The following is a 15,760-nucleotide window of genomic DNA, read 5'->3' on the forward strand; positions in this document are numbered from 1 at the left end:
GCTCTAGCTGACCCTGCTTTGAGCAGGAGGGTACAATGACTTCCAGGGGTCTCCTTCCAGTCTCAACTATTCTGTGACAAACAATTAACATAATTGTCTTCCTTAGATTCCCTCTTGGTAACAGATTATAGAAATCACATAAAATAGTTTACAGCAACAGGTTCAGTCATTTCTTCCACCACATAGTGGGGATTATTACAGTTTTAATAATATAAAAACTTCCAGAGATTAAATTATTAATGAGACATGCTGATGAGCAGCTATGTTGATGAGTTGAAGATATTGACACAAATCAGGTATATTAACACTGAATAGGACAAGTATCTATTGAATATAGGAATACAGAGGTCACATTCACTGCTTCATTCTGTGGAGGAGATGCTTGAAGTCCAATAACCCACTCATAATTTCTATGGAACAGAGCATATAATCAATATATGCTACACTTCTCCTGTCAGACAGGACACAGAAAGAGTTTGAGGAGCAAGTTAGAAGACTGTCTTCTCCAAAAGAATACATAGACTCCATTTCTTGTTCCTAGGGTGTTGCTTTTTACAAATCTGGTGAGAGCATTTCAGCAACTTGTATGATACTTTGACTTGTTTCTTTTTCAGCTGAACAGAATTTATTTTGGAAAATATCTATTTGTGACAATGACTGCATGTACACAATGTAAAACCAGCCTACAAATATATGGGAACTGGGCGGAAGCAGAATAAGAAGTGGGTTTTTCCATAGATATTGAGGTATCCCTTTGAGCCTGGCTCCAGACTGATGGGAGTGCCCATCCTACCCCTTTCCATTTTTAGAAATGACCCAGCCCTAAGGAATATAAACCCATTCCAGCTTTCCTCCAGTGTGCTTAAATGTGCACTGTATCGTAACATTAGTAATGGGATCCCCCAGGGTTTGTCTCTTTACGTGACAAGTGCTTCATATTAGTCAGCCTACTAACAATCCATTCATTCTGTTTCACATAAGTTAGAGGCGTTCTTTAATGCACAGGCATTGTTGTCATGTTTTTCACTACTTACGCAGTTGACACATTAAAGGCATTTGCCAGGAGAACTCACCAGACAGAGTCTTTTGTAATTTTGGTGTCCAGTTTCCCTTCATGATCCAGAAAGAAGTCCAACTGTAAATTGGCATTGTTATCATGGGCAGAAGAATAGTTGGTAACAAGTCTTGCAGGTATCCCCAAGCACCTCAGAACTGTAGCAAAGAGAGAAGTGTGATGAGAAGGACAAATATGAACACTGTGCTCACGGATGACAGGGTAAGAGGAGAGAAAATATTAATAAGTAGAATAAAATGGGAAAACTCAGTCAAATCAACCCAAATATTTCCTCCTATCTGTCTTTATATAAAATATGTTAAATATTTTATTTCATCCAAAAATGATGAACATTCAAGATATGTAATGGCACAATGGTTACACTTTAAGCAGCTGTAGCTTTTCAGGGCAAATCTGGGTGCAATGGGTCAACTGCATGACCAAATGTGGTATAAAGAAATGTAAGTTTGAGCTTGCAAGAAATGCAAGTATTAGGCCTCCTAGTATTAGTAACTCAGCAGAATCATGAGACTGTGCTAAAAAGAAAATTATTAGAGAGTACTTTTGGTTGTTTTGGAGTTTTCCTGTCTGACATCTGCCATCAGAAGGGATTTGGAGAATACAAAGAATAAAGCAGAAAATTATTGCTAACAAGGGGGAAAAGCTGCATTATTTGCAAGTGAAATGTCAGAGTTAGAGAATCTGAACAAAATGCATTACATAATTTGTATTGATTGCTAAGTAATAGTATTTTGGAGTCAATAGTCCCTTCCCATAAAGGATCTTAAAAGGAAGATTAAAAAAAAAAGCCCCTATCCCTAAATCTCAAACCATCACAATGTAGCACTGATGACTCTTCTCCCCATTTGACAAGTGGTAAATTTTGGAAATGTGGAAACGTTATGGCTATGTCTGAAGTGCAGTAGTGCGTCATTAGGCTTCTGTGTTTGTGGTGCACCCTGGCTGACAAATACGCATGGAGCACGGCCCCAAGGGAGGTGTGGGACTTCAGGGTGACACATCATTTCAGCTTCTCCAGATGAAATATTTTGTCTCTCAGACAAAAAAGTTCCTGTTTTCCCATTTAGGAGCCAACATGGTTCTGCAGAAAACAGAGGGATTTTTCTGAAAGGGAAAGCATTCTTATTGAAAATCCTACTTAAAAATAGTTTCAATGGTGCAATGTTGAACAGCCCTTGCTGTTACTGCTGGGTTTTGTATATTCATTAGTGTCACTACTGTGACTCCCAATAAAGTGTAACACTGCACATTCATTTCAAGTTCCTGGATGACAAATTACCTGGATGCATCCAATACCATATGTACCTATTGATTAAACTTAATTCAAGTGCCCTCCCAGGCTTCCAGCACATGAGCCATCAGGGCTCATTGAAAATAATTTGTCTGACAATTTCAAGATTAATGACCATTTTTCAGAATGTTTTAGCATTTTTAATGGATGACTATCCAGAGTGTACAATATAGTAACCTTGGAAAGCTGGACTGGTCACAATTATAAAACCTTGGCACCTAAGACTCAAAATCAGCTCAAAACCACCCTTTTAGTTGCACAGGACTGTTTGGATCTTTGCCATCTTCTCTTTGCAGTGGTCAGCAGCTGGATGTGTCAGTGGCTACCTATCAGATCGGCCACTGGACAACATTTTCATCTCATAATGTTCAACAAACTTTATACTTCAGAAATCCTTGCAGCAGTATGAAGCGTCAGGTCTCTGACCTGACTAATTTAGTCAGCAAACCAAGTCTAGTTTTGCCCCAGATAACTACGCCTCTCCATTTAACACAGCAGGCTCCAGGCCTCTGCTGCATCGCCCCAGTTTCACAGTGGCCTGCAGGCAAAATACTGCGTAATGGTGATTCAGGGCCAGTGCGGAGGGGAGGCGGGAGAACTGGTGTGTGTGTCTGTCTGTGATGTAGAGAAATCCAGATGAGGTAACGGGCAGAGAAGACAGAGTGGCCCGTGGAAGCCACTGTGAGGAATTGCATCCATAGGAAACATTTACAATAACCTTTTTGAACCCATTGCATTGTGCAGAGGCTGGGAAGCATCAAGTACAGATGATGTGACCTCAAGCAATGAAGGAAGTAGACATCTCTCAGGTTCTTCGGATGTGGGTGATTGCTCATTATCCCACTACAGCAGGAATAAAATGAACCTTTTCATGTGTTGAAGGACAGAGCACCTGCCAGCACCTCCCCAAATCAAAACAGGAACCTCTCCAGATATATGAAAGAGAAGCAGAGAAACCTGAAACTGTATCCCCTGTCACAGCTGTGAGAAGCATGTGCCAGCAGAAGGCTAGGTGGTCAGAAGACAGCTGTATTTCCAAGGTCCTTAGCATTTTGGACAGCTTTTGAACTAGCTCAGGTAACCAAAATGAGTTATGAAATTCAATTATCCAGATTGGAGGAAAATTATGTACAAAATGAAATATACATGTACATAACAGGCAAAAAGAAAGTGAAAACACAGATATGTTAAAGGGCTGCCTGAGGTGAAGAACCAGTCTTGTAACTTGCCATTAATTATTCAACTTCCATGTTTGCTGCAGAAGATGGGTGATTAATAGCCTTCATTTCTGATAGAAGTATAATGTAAAGAGAAGTATAATGTGATTCCTTGAGACAGCAACAAGTGACAGTACTGAGACAGATGAAAAAGGGAAAGGTTTCATGGAGAATTTTCCTGTAATTTCCTTTTCACATCTTAAATAGAAGGACCAAAGCTTCGACCTTCAGCTGTGACTTAAAAACGTTCGACACAGTTCCCCATAGAATTCTCATAGAAAAACTGGTTGCCCATGGGCTGGATGAGTGAACGGTCTGCTGGGTCAAGCACTGGCTGGATGGACAGTCCCAGAGAGTGGTGGTCAATGGAGCTAAATCCAGCTGGTGGCCAGTCACAAGTGGTGTTCCTCAGGGCTCGGTGTTGGGACCATTTCTGTTCAACATGTTTATTGATGATCTTGATAAGGACATAGAGTGTATCATCAGTAAATTTGCAGATGACACCAAGTTAAGCAGGAGTGTCGATCTGCATGAAGATAGGGAGGCTCTACAGAGAGACTTGGATAGATTGGATCGGTGGGCCGTTAACGGGATGAGCTTCAACAAGGCCAAGTGCCAGGTCCTGCACTTGGGCCACAACAACCCCCAGCAGCGCTACAGGCTTGGGGAGGTGTGGCTGGAGAGCTGTCTGGAAGAGAAGGATCTGGGGGTTCTAATTGACAAACAGCTGAACATGAGCCAGCAGTGTGCCCAGGTGGCCATGAAAGCCAAGGGCATCCTGGCTTGTATTAGAAATAGTGTGACCAGCAGAAGTAGGGAGGTGATAGTCCCCCTGTACTCTGCACTGGTGAGGCCACACCTGGAGTATTGTGTCCAGTTTTGGGCACCTCAATACGAGAGATATATCGAGGTGCTGGAGTGAGTGCAGAGGAGGGCAACAAAGCTGGTGAAGGGCCTGGAGAACAGATCCTATGAGGAGTGATTGAAGGACTGTTTAGTTTGAGGAAGAGAAGGCTGAGGGGAGACCTCATCACTCTCTACAACTATCTGAAAGGACATTGTAGAGATCTTGGTGCTGGTCTCTTCTCACAGGTAATTAGTGACAGAACAAGAGGGAACAGCTTTAAACTGCAACAGGGGAGGTTCAGACTGGACATTAGAAAAAAAATTTTCACAGAAAGAGTGGTCAGACAGTGGAATAGGCTGCCTAGGGAGGTGGTGGAGTCACCATTCCTGGATGTGTTTAAGGGTTGTTTGGATGAGATATTGGGGGATATGGTGTAGGGGAAAACTTTGTAGAGTAGGGCTGATGGTTGGACTCGATGATCCCAAGGGTCTTTTCCAACCTGAATGATTCTGTGAAAAGTACTTTATGCAAATCAGGCTCCAAGCCTGCAGAAATACTCATTGTGTCCCCCTGGTCCTAAGCTGATCTGGTCCCCCCCAGTTTGTTACTTAAATGCATATGTTGCAAGTGCTTCTAAGGAAGATCATCTGAGCTTAAGTCAGACACTTACTTTTAGTTTCTGTTCAGCTTCTTCTATTGGCCAGTGCCATAAGCATAGGAGCTGCTTGACTGGCTCTACATTGTCACTTAACATCAGCATTGCTACCAGTGTCTGGTCCCCATTGTCTGTATAATGCACATTTTTTACACTCCCAGGATCTTTCTTGACTGCTAATATGCTGCAGTGCATTCCAGTGTATTAGCAGATTAAGCACTAGACAGTGAAAAAATGGGACCAATCCAACACTGCTTTCCCTACAGGATTTTACAACCTGCAACACCCCATTTGCTGCAACATCATGTTTAGACTTAACTTTGTAGTGCTAGACAATTCGTAAACCAGACCAGCATTTTCCTCATTGCTCTGGCTCACAAACTCCATAGAAAATGTTAACAGTGCTCAGTAGACAGGTGCTAGGACGGTGCATGTCAATTTTGCTAGGAACAATCCTCAGTAGGTGAGATTTGGCCTTTCTGGAGCAGAAACACCATCATGGTAACCACCATGGGTAACAGTTTCATGTTGCAGGTCTAGATAATAAGCTCTCTGCTCATCTCTGATTTCTTAACAGAAATGTAGACTGTGCCAAAAGACTAACTTTATCTCTCCCAAACTTACCCTCATGAGTCACTGAATACATTTTACTGAACCAATAAATAGTTAACAGATTTGTGTGGAAGAGCAGCTGAAGGAGATGCCAAAGGTTTATATAAAGACCATCTATTTTAGCCATGTAATTTTAAGTATCTCTACTGTTTACTCCTGAACATCACAGAACCAGGAAGTATTTTAGTTAGTTTAACCTAAAAGCTCTCTCTGTTATGCAAGAATCGCATAGCAGCGTGGAGCTTTTCTCACTGATACCTACATGTGTTGAAGACACCAGCAAAGACCCAGCACTGGCCATATCGCACAGGTTGCTTAGAACTGTAATACTCCAAGAGAATGTCCACGCTTCCTGTCCAGGCTGAAGGTGCAACACCGTAAGTGTATGCATTGTCCCAGGATCCAGCAATCACACCATTATCATCCCTGGAGTTGATCTAAAGAAAAAGGAAACGAGCATTAGGGATGTCAGAGACTGAATAATAAAGACAAAGATAGGATGGAAGAGACTGAATATAGCCAAGTTTAGGCTAGAAGACAGAAATATTACATTATGAAGTAGGAGATGAATAGAACAATCTTGCTAAGGGCCATGGATTCTCCATCACTGAAAAATTTTGATTGAAGGTCAAACACTTAAAAATAAAGGTGAAATTACCACACTGAGTATCCATGTTGTCGGTTTAGTAAGTTTTATTAATGTTAAACATGCTTACTGCTATGTATTTTTAATAAACATGATCAGTTATACACTGATAAGCAAGCCTTGGCAATATTAAGCTGGATTCTTTCCTAACATCGCCTGTTTTTCTGTCTGTATCAGTCCAGAGGTTTTAATAAAATCACTCCTGATTTACAGTGGATTGAGACGAGAACCAGTCCACTGTTATTTTTAGAGTAGAAACTAATTTCTTCAGTCCAGCACACATGAAAACAAGGAGGAATCTGCTGTGTAAGTTTCTCCCGGTAAGATTACACAAAGCAAGGAGTTTTGCTGACTAATGGCTATACTGATAGGCATTAACGAGCAATACATCTCCTAGCTGCAATTTGAACCAAACCAGTCGAGTCTGTGCAAAAAGCCCATTCGCTCTGTACCTTTTAATTATGCTAATGTGGAACAGCTACACGCTAGCCAAATAAATCACAATTCTCATTTAAAAGCTTTTGGCTGGATTAACTACTGTTTTATAATTAGAAAATCGACTTTCTGTGAACCCTAGAACTGAATAAAGATAAGTATTCAGAGTCATAACCAAAGGGTTAAGGGGTTGTGCCCATCTCACTGTTGTGGGAGAAATGCCAAGAAATGAGGCACTTCAAGGACAGGGCAGCACGTTGATCTTCAGGCTCTCCTCTGGCTGTAAAGAAGGGAAGAAGGGAGCGACTCCACCTGTTCTGCAACATCAGGAAGCCTCAGAAGGATCCCAGCATGGGGGCATCTCCTCAGACAAGCTCAGCTCTACCACATTTCACATTGAGCAAGAAGTGGGGTAAGGAACACAAGTGGGACTTCAACACCTCTTTACCACTTCTTACTGAGGTCCAGATTTCAGATGGCCAAAACTCCCACCCAACTATGGCCTAATCCTGCAGATTAGACCTAAAGTCCATTGACTCCTGGATTTCCAATGGTGAACTTCTCCACCTCCCTAAAATGACTGAGTGGCTCAAAACCTGAGTAATATCCAAGCCCTCCTTGGGTTCATAAACTTTGTACTATTCTGCCCTTAGGGCTTCCATGGGCCCTACACAAGGGACCTTTTATGTCTATTACAGAATCACAGAATCATCTAGGTTGGAAAAGACCTTGTAGATCATCCAGTCCAACCATTAACATAACACTGACAGTTCCCAACTATACCATATCCCTAAGTGCTATGTCAACACGACTCTTAAACACCTCCAGGGATGGGGACTCCACCACTGCCCTGGACAGCCCATTCCAACGCCTAACAACCCGTTCTGTAAAGAAATGCTTCCTAATATCTAGTCTAAACCTTCCCTGGCGCAACTTGAGGCCATTACCTCTTGTCCTATCGCTTGTTACTTGGTTAAAGAGACTCACCCCCATCTCTCTGCAACCTCCTTTCAAGTAGTTGTAGAGGGCGATGAGGTCTCCCCTCAGCCTCCTCTTCTCCAGACTAAACAACCCCAGGTCCCTCAGCTGCTCCTCGTACGACACGTGCTCCAGACCCTTCACCAGCTTTGTTGCCCTTCTTTGGACACACTCGAGTAATTCAGTGTGCTTTTTGTAGTGAGGGGCCCCAAACTGAACACAGTAATCGAGGTGCGGCCTCACCAGTGCCGAGTACAGGGGTAAGATCACTTCCCTGTCCCTGCTGGCCATGCTATTTCTGACACAAGCCAGGATACCATTGGCCTTCTTGGCCACCTGGGCACACTGCTGGCTCATTAGCCCAGTGATGAGGGAACCATATCCAATTCTTACTTCTATCTGAAAGTCTGAAGCCATATTTCTAATGTCTGGAGTGAAAGAACTAATCAAAACGTTAAAAGAGAAAGGGAAGTGGGGGTGTTCTCAATACTTCTTGTTGAAGCTATTCTATTGAATGTGATTCTATGCAAGATTCAGCATGTGGCACTGAGAGTGCCACATTCAATGTCATCTAAGACAATGAATGTCAATGTCATCTAAGACAAAGAGGTCATTCTCTTAAAGCCTGGGCAAATGCTGTAACAAATGGGTTAAAGGATCATTCATCTCCAGCAGCCATGTTTTGTGGACAATTTATTTTAGTAGTTGACTTGGGAGAACACCTAATGACACTAGCTCGATGACTAGAGTACTATTGTGGGAAGCAGAAGGCATCATTTCAGACCTCTGTAAGGCAGAGCAGAGGACTCAGCCTCTGCCTTCCACATTCTGGATAAGACTTCCATCTTGAATATTAGGGATGGGGCTGCTCTTGCACCCACAGCATGAGTCCTGGTGTCTAGCAGCTGGAAAGAACGGAGATGTGGAAAGTCTCCTCCTTACTCTTTGCTTTTGGTTATATTAGGTACTTCTATTCTGAGTGCAGTAAATTTTGTGGACCCCATGTTTAAGAGGACAGCTCTCACAGTGTTTTCTTCTGGGGCCAAGGTAGCGCACATAAATGTTCTCAGCTTGACTAGGCCATTTGGGTTTAAAAATCAGACACAGTAACGCTTACCATTGCAGTGTCTTAAGACCCACTTGAGGTTAGTGCTGGAGTCCACATAAAGTCTCTCCATTCCAAATTCCACCCATCATGCCGCCTTACTGTCCATGGCAGAAATAGCTTTCTCAATTATCTCAGCTACTGGTAAGTGAGAATAGTGTCACAAGAAATGTTATCATGCCTGGACTGCAATGTCTAAAAGTGGCTTTGCTACCAGTGAGATACCATTCTCAGGAAAAGGCGATGAGCCAACTTAAGTATTTCACCTTTAGTGGAGCAAAATAAAATGCCAGACCCCAGAGGTCAGAATGGACAATTGATCTGGCACCTGTTGGAGCGAGCACAACAGGGCATGAGGGCCAGTTAAATCAGCCTGGCTTTGATTTACGAGTCACTTCTGACACATATGAGGCATCCATTACATACCACAGCAGAGGCAACACGGCAGATTTTGACTGGGTTTCCACGCCCAGACAGCTCCAGTTCTGCCTTGTCCATCAGGAACAGGCAAGCATCCAGAATGTTTTCTTCAAACTACATAATAGAAAATAGAAAGGGAAACAGGGAAAAATGAGTCACTTTTTATTCTGGAAAGCAAAGGCAAAGTTATTTTTCATTGTTGTTATAATAGCTGATCAGCTTCAAAATTAGCTGGTCAATGTTTAAAAATACAAGTTTTCTTCTAGAATGATCGCCCATGTACGGCAAAAAAAATGTAAGAGGTTGTTAGGGAAAAGAGACTGTAATTTTCAATTCAATCTCAGCCCAGTTTCCAGAAGGTTGAAATGACAACACAGCCTTTCTGACAGGACATAAAATTTTAAGTGCTAACAAGTATATAATAGGAAGATATTATAATAATAACTACAAGAAGCTAGTCTGCTCGTAAAGGACTTCATGTCCTTCACAGATTCCAGACCTGTTAATTTCAGGACTTCTCTGACACAGTCAATACAATGCTGGGAAGTTGAACCATAGGTGGTTTGCCAAAGTTAATTTGAAGACACTTACATTTTAAAATTAATTTTTAAATCTGTTTAAAATTGACAAGCCAAAAGCTGATTATATAGATTAATCCTGGTCTACGAAACTTAGACATCAAAAATACCAAGTGACCTAAAGTAGTCTTCTTCAAAAATAGAGTGAAAAGGTACAGTTTCTTCGATCCAGCATGAACAAGCACAAGAATGAATTGAGGGCAGAGGTGCCTAAATAGACCAGAAACCATTTGTCACAGAACTTGCCCTGCAATGTATTTCATTTTCCTTGGGAGAAACTGCATAGCAAAGGAAAATACCTCTGTCCCCTGGAAAATGGTAAGAGACAGGGAAACACACATTAATAAAACAAATATCTCCTAGATACACAGTCTTATATTAACATTCAAGGATGTGACAGAAACTCCACAGAGCTCATAGCCTTGCCGTGTTAGGTTTTGTTCTACGCTTGCATCCTTAAAGATATGATTCACATTAACAGGATTTTTACTCTTATGCTGCTACTAGAGCTGGATTGATTCTGCAACTGTCTCCAGCCTGGTTTAGGGCTCCTTGGCAGATAAGGGAGATTTGAGTTTTGCCTCCTGAAGAAAATGAGCAAGAGCCCAGACAAAGCTACTGCTTTGGCAGCTCAGGGAGAGGCAGAGGAGAAGGAAGAGTCAGGCCAGAGAGCTGAAAAGGAAGCCCAAAGAGGTCAAGACTGCTGTTGATGCTGCAGGGAAGATGGGAGGGAGGGGGATGACATCCTAGGCATCAGCCAAGCTGTGGTATAAGTCAAAAAAGTGGAGGCACCACCGTGTTTCACCACCCTCAGCCATTTCCTGGCCAAGGAAAGTCCTTTTTGCCTCTGCCTCAAGCTTGCCTGGCTCTCATTGCTCAGGGTGCCACTACCTTATAGATCTTTTTCAGCAAATGTCCTCCAAGGCAGCACGTCTCTCTCATCATCACACTTGCATTGAACTGTTTTCTCTGGAGCAGATGTGCATTAGTGAGTTAACACCTTATAGTCTGAGCAAAACTGAATTCATGGTGTTTGGGCAAATAGGGAAAGAGGGATCAGTGTTTCCCAGGGACCTACTCCTAATATGGTATCATCCCTGGAAAGCTGAATAATTGCACAATAGACTCTCCAGTCCACCCCAGTGGTATGTGATATAAATAATCTCAGGTGAATGACTGTGGAGGCTGTGGAGACCCTCCTTCCCAAGGAGAATCCTCAAAACAGATAATGTAAACTCTGGACCCTCATAGCCATTCTTCCTGCTTCAAATTCACTTTTCTTCTGGTCTGGCCCAATGATTTATCACTTTCACCAGGATCAAAATCTGCTTTCTGCACTTCAGGTTATCAGCAGTGCCTAAGACCTGAGTTAAATCAATAAGAAGTTTACCTTGTAAATTACATCTACAGTTTATGAGATGCTGTCAATCTCGTCAGCATATACAGTAAGAATAAAGAGGAAAGAAATTGCTATCGGGGTTGTTGCCTTCCACTTTAGCATTTACAAAATGACATGAATGTTTGTGAAATAACTGGATTAACAGGAGAAGAGATGGGACAAGCTGTAAAGTCTAGCTGCCTTACACTGTTGCAGTAGTGTATGATGCAGAGTAGCCTTGACTCTAAAGCCAGTTTTGCCCTTCTTCCTATCCAGGGATTTAAAAACATTAAATCAAACTAAATCAGTTTCCTGCTCTCACTCTTGGCATGAAGGTGCTATCTAGAGGGAAGTGGAATAGAAACATAGCACTTGTAAGGTTGAACGCCCCTGAAATGTCAGAGGAACCAAAGCAGCAGTAGGCAGCCAGGACAGGTGAATTAACTTGGGCCAGGCGCAGGCACTGCCTGCTCAACATAGGCTGAAATGAAAATAAACCAAATAAAGGACCAAGGAGCTTTGGCAGAGCCACCTGGGAAAGACTGCAGTTGGAAAACAAGGCATGAGAAAACAGACAGGCAAAGGGGCTCTGTCTGCAGACAGACGTGTGTTGTGTCACAGAGCAATGCCTTTAGTCGGGCTGGCCTTCAGTGGGCATCCTCTTTCATGCTAACCTGTTTCTAATAGATGACCTTCCATTTAAATTAAAGTAAGAGGAGCTGTATCACCTTTTGCACTGGTTGAATTAGGGCTGTATTTCTCACAGTCAGTTGCAGGTAGGTGTGATCTCACATTGCCTATGTTCTGATCTGACCAAATGCACGTGCCATAAAATTACATTTGCACAGTGGGCTGCAAAGCTAATACAGCTCTATGTGTGGACATGAGACAACTCATGATGGCAACAAGAACTGTATGCCCACCTGTTTTATTTTATTTTTCTCACAAAAACCCTAATGTTAAATGATCAATACAACATCCAACTTCTGACATTTCTCAGCTAGAGAATTCCTATGTGCCTAGATTTCCTCCAAAGCCAAATTTCCCCTGAATCCCCTGTGGGCTTTTCTGAGTGACTGGCTATTTATGCTTTCTTAGAAGAAAGGAATCACAGTAATGTTACAAGGAACACCTCCATCCTCATTCATTACAACCATGTTTCAACTGGTCTGTTGTTTTTTATTCTTCAGTCCATTTTTCTTGCCTTTCCTCCTCTCATGTTGATGCTGCTGATTAAAGACAGCAGCTGTGAGAATCATCTCCCACTAGTAACCCAGTTTTGAACTGTATGTTCCGTTTTAATTTACAACCTGAGTTAAAGCTTCCAGCTGTCATTGTTCAAAGCAATTTTTTAGCCTAAGAATATTACCATTCACAAGTCTATCTGTATTTTTGTATATGACCATATACCTTTGACCTCTATAACTGTATGTGGCCTTATGCTTTTTACTTACACTGTTGTACAGGGATATATATCACAAATTTAAAATACATACTTGTATGATATATCCATAATACAGGCCTTGCTGTTAGTACTTTTACTCACTTGCTCACAGCAATGCACTTATTCTTAACATCCAGGATTGCTGAAAATGAGGCAGATGAATTTTTTAATGGTTGAAAATTGTCAGGGTAAGGTCAGGAACATCACATCCTCCATCTCACTGAAAGTGAGGCAACCAGAAGAATATTTCTCCATTGCTTTGCAGTTTGAGATGTCTGTTACACCCATACAAAATGATTGATTCCATTAAAACTCTTGGCTTGGGCCCCCTTAGATGCATCTGCCACACTGTTTTCACACAGGCAAGTGATAACAAAAGGTGCACCACAGCACAGTGCGGAAATCAGGTCCTCCAATTTCAGACAACATAGGAATGAAAGTACATGACAAAGGGCTATGGAGCAGCCCTAACCTCCCAGACAGAACCACCTCCTAGCAAAACCAAATAAATAATGCAGTTTCTCAAGGGAGGCTGCTGTTTGTGTCAGGAAGGTGCCAGATTTGCAGAATATAAGCACCTCAGGCCAAGCCACCATAGGCCATAAATTTAGCATTTTAGGACATAAATCCAGCAGCTGGTTTAAGCAGCACCTTCCACCTCCAACCACTCATTCCCCTCTCTCCCTCCCCCTTACATCTGTCACTGAGTGAATCCCAAATCTAGGAACAGATCAAGCCTGAAAAAAACCCCAGGGGGGAAAAAATAACCAAGGAGGTGCTTATTCAGCTAGATCAGCTCTCCAGTCTGATTCACTGCATGGCTGCACAAGCACTTGCAGGGGGAAGGAAGGGCCAGGAGGGGGCATTTTTGGTCAACTTAAATGCACGGACAGCTTTGGCCTCAGGATCTGGTTATATCTGATACATCTCTTATATCTGAGGCACCATTAGCTTATGGAATTGCTTCCCCCCACCACTTTATTTAAGGGTTATTTTTATCTCAGTCAGGATGATAGTCAGACCCCACAAACAACGGCACTGACACAACCAAAGGAATGGTGCAGAGGCAGGAACTCCCTAAGGCAGTCCTGCTGCAGGAAAAAAAAGATGAAATTGTACCCTTAAATAAGGAAACAAGAGAGATGTGAGTTCAAAGAGCTCTCCAGGGCAAGCACACTGGCAATCCATCCAGCTCAAGCTTTGAGATTGTCTTTAGCTGAGGGAAAGAAAGCAAATCAAGAAGGCCCCTTCTGCAGTGCAGCACTGGAGAGGTACCACAAAAACTGAATGGATCCATCACCATAGCATTAAGGAAATACTTCAATACTTTTTTAATTGTGCTGTTGTGAAAATCCAGGAGGTAAGATGAGCAGAGTTCACCATGTCCAATAACTGTCCATTGAAGCCCCTCTGAGTGACAGCTAGGGTTAGTTTTGCTCATTTTGATTCTGCTCATTAATCCCTTTTCCTGTTCTCATACAACTTAACTCTTTCATCTTGTAGGGATTTTCAGGCTAGTTAGTGCTTACAAACAGATTGAGGTAAAATAGGTAAGCAATAAGTCTGATGTTATTGAAGGCACCCCAATACTGCACACCAGCCTGGCAGGGGGTGTTTCCCCCAGGCTGCAAGAGGCCATTGGAGACTGGTGTTGTCTAGTCCAGGCAGCAAAGGGAGAGGTTCCTCCCTTTGTCACTGTGGTGAGGAAATTTAAAACTCTGGGATTAAATCCCAGTTTGTTATAGGAACCCTGTGACAAGATAACTCCCAAGAAGATCACAATTATTTCCACCATGCTGCTAAAACTAAAAGAAAGAGTCAAAAAGCAATACAACCTATTGCTGAAAAATGAAAAAAAAAAAAACCAAAACCCTCTACTCTTTCACCAAATTCGTTTGATCCTGTAGCAGCAACAATGCAGCAGCAGAAATACTCTGCCCTGTGGAAACCTCAGCTAATGATCGTAACTTTCAACAGGCAGCCTCTTAGTATCTGAAATATGCCCCTAAAACAAGATCTTTAAATATTAGCTATTATAATATTGCATTGCTGGATTAGGCATATACCCACTTCATACAATTTTAACATTATGCCCCTTGCCTTTCTGAAGGAGAGACTGATAATGCACTCCAGAGCCCACAGTCTCAACCACAGTCTGGTGTGAATTAAACTCACTTGCTGTCCTACTGGGAGCAGCCAGAGAAGGTCTAAATAGCTCACCTGACCGTAACTCCAGCTTCTTGATTTTATGTCATTGATGTTTCCATGGAAAACAATACCAACATCATTCAGGACGTATTCTTCTCTTTCCTTCTCGTCATCCAGATACACAGCATCCTCTGCATCAGTTTACAGAAAATAAATGTTAACACAGTCACTTAGTTTTCATATAGGACAGATAAAAAAATCTTAGCCTATAATACAGTCATTTTTGATGAAAAGTACTCCTCTTCCACCAAGCAAAGCATTACTTGTTTCAGCAGAGTACAAGAATAAGGAGATAGTGACCCCAGTTAGGAACATGATACACAACTTAAAAGCATTGAAGATGCAAAAATGCTGACAACTCCTGCCTGTTTTCTCAGGATCTGTAAAGTACAATTAAAATGTCACATCTTATCAAGAATTTTTATGATTACTGTGTACCACTAATTTAAAAGTTGAAGCACCATGATGCAATTCTGCATCCACACAAACAGATCAAAGAACAATTTCAAACTTATTAATGTTAATGGAAAACAGCTTGAGTCAAGAGATCTAATGAAAAATCTGTAGTGCGTTAAAAAAATGGAATACAGTTTTTATAGTGTATTAACAGAAGGGTTTGATTGCTTTTTCTGTATGCAAATTATTGACTGGAGTATCACTCCCCCATGCAGCTTGACTGACCAGCTAATATAAGAAGAAATTCAAGTGTCCAAGTGAAAACTGGAAGTAATTGGAAGAGATCTTTATCAAAACATATACAAAGGGTATATCCTAGATTGGTCTTATATCAAGAGTCAAGAGCATATGCAAGGACCCTCACCCTGCAAACATGATTCACATACGTAAACCCATTATTAACATTCATAAATAA

General features: G+C 41.9%; 1 protein-coding gene across 4 annotated transcripts in view; it reads right to left on the bottom strand.

Annotated features, from left to right (window-relative positions):
- F13A1 (coagulation factor XIII A chain) overlaps positions 1-15,760 on the bottom strand; it is a 77,091-nt gene that overhangs the window by 26,397 nt on the left and 34,934 nt on the right. For all 4 annotated transcript variants that reach the window (XM_074827817.1, XM_074827807.1, XM_074827788.1 and 1 more), the window contains 4 exons: positions 14,902-15,020; positions 9,288-9,395; positions 5,960-6,134; positions 1,074-1,212 (listed from right to left, as the gene is read on the bottom strand). In XM_074827817.1, coding sequence (XP_074683918.1) covers positions 1,074-1,212; positions 5,960-6,134; positions 9,288-9,395; positions 14,902-15,020 — 541 coding nt within the window. The remainder of the gene's footprint in view (positions 1-1,073; positions 1,213-5,959; positions 6,135-9,287; positions 9,396-14,901; positions 15,021-15,760) is intronic.

The sequence above is a fragment of the Strix aluco genome, chromosome 1, assembly GCF_031877795.1.
Source record: "Strix aluco isolate bStrAlu1 chromosome 1, bStrAlu1.hap1, whole genome shotgun sequence".
Lineage (NCBI taxonomy): Eukaryota > Metazoa > Chordata > Aves > Strigiformes > Strigidae > Strix > Strix aluco.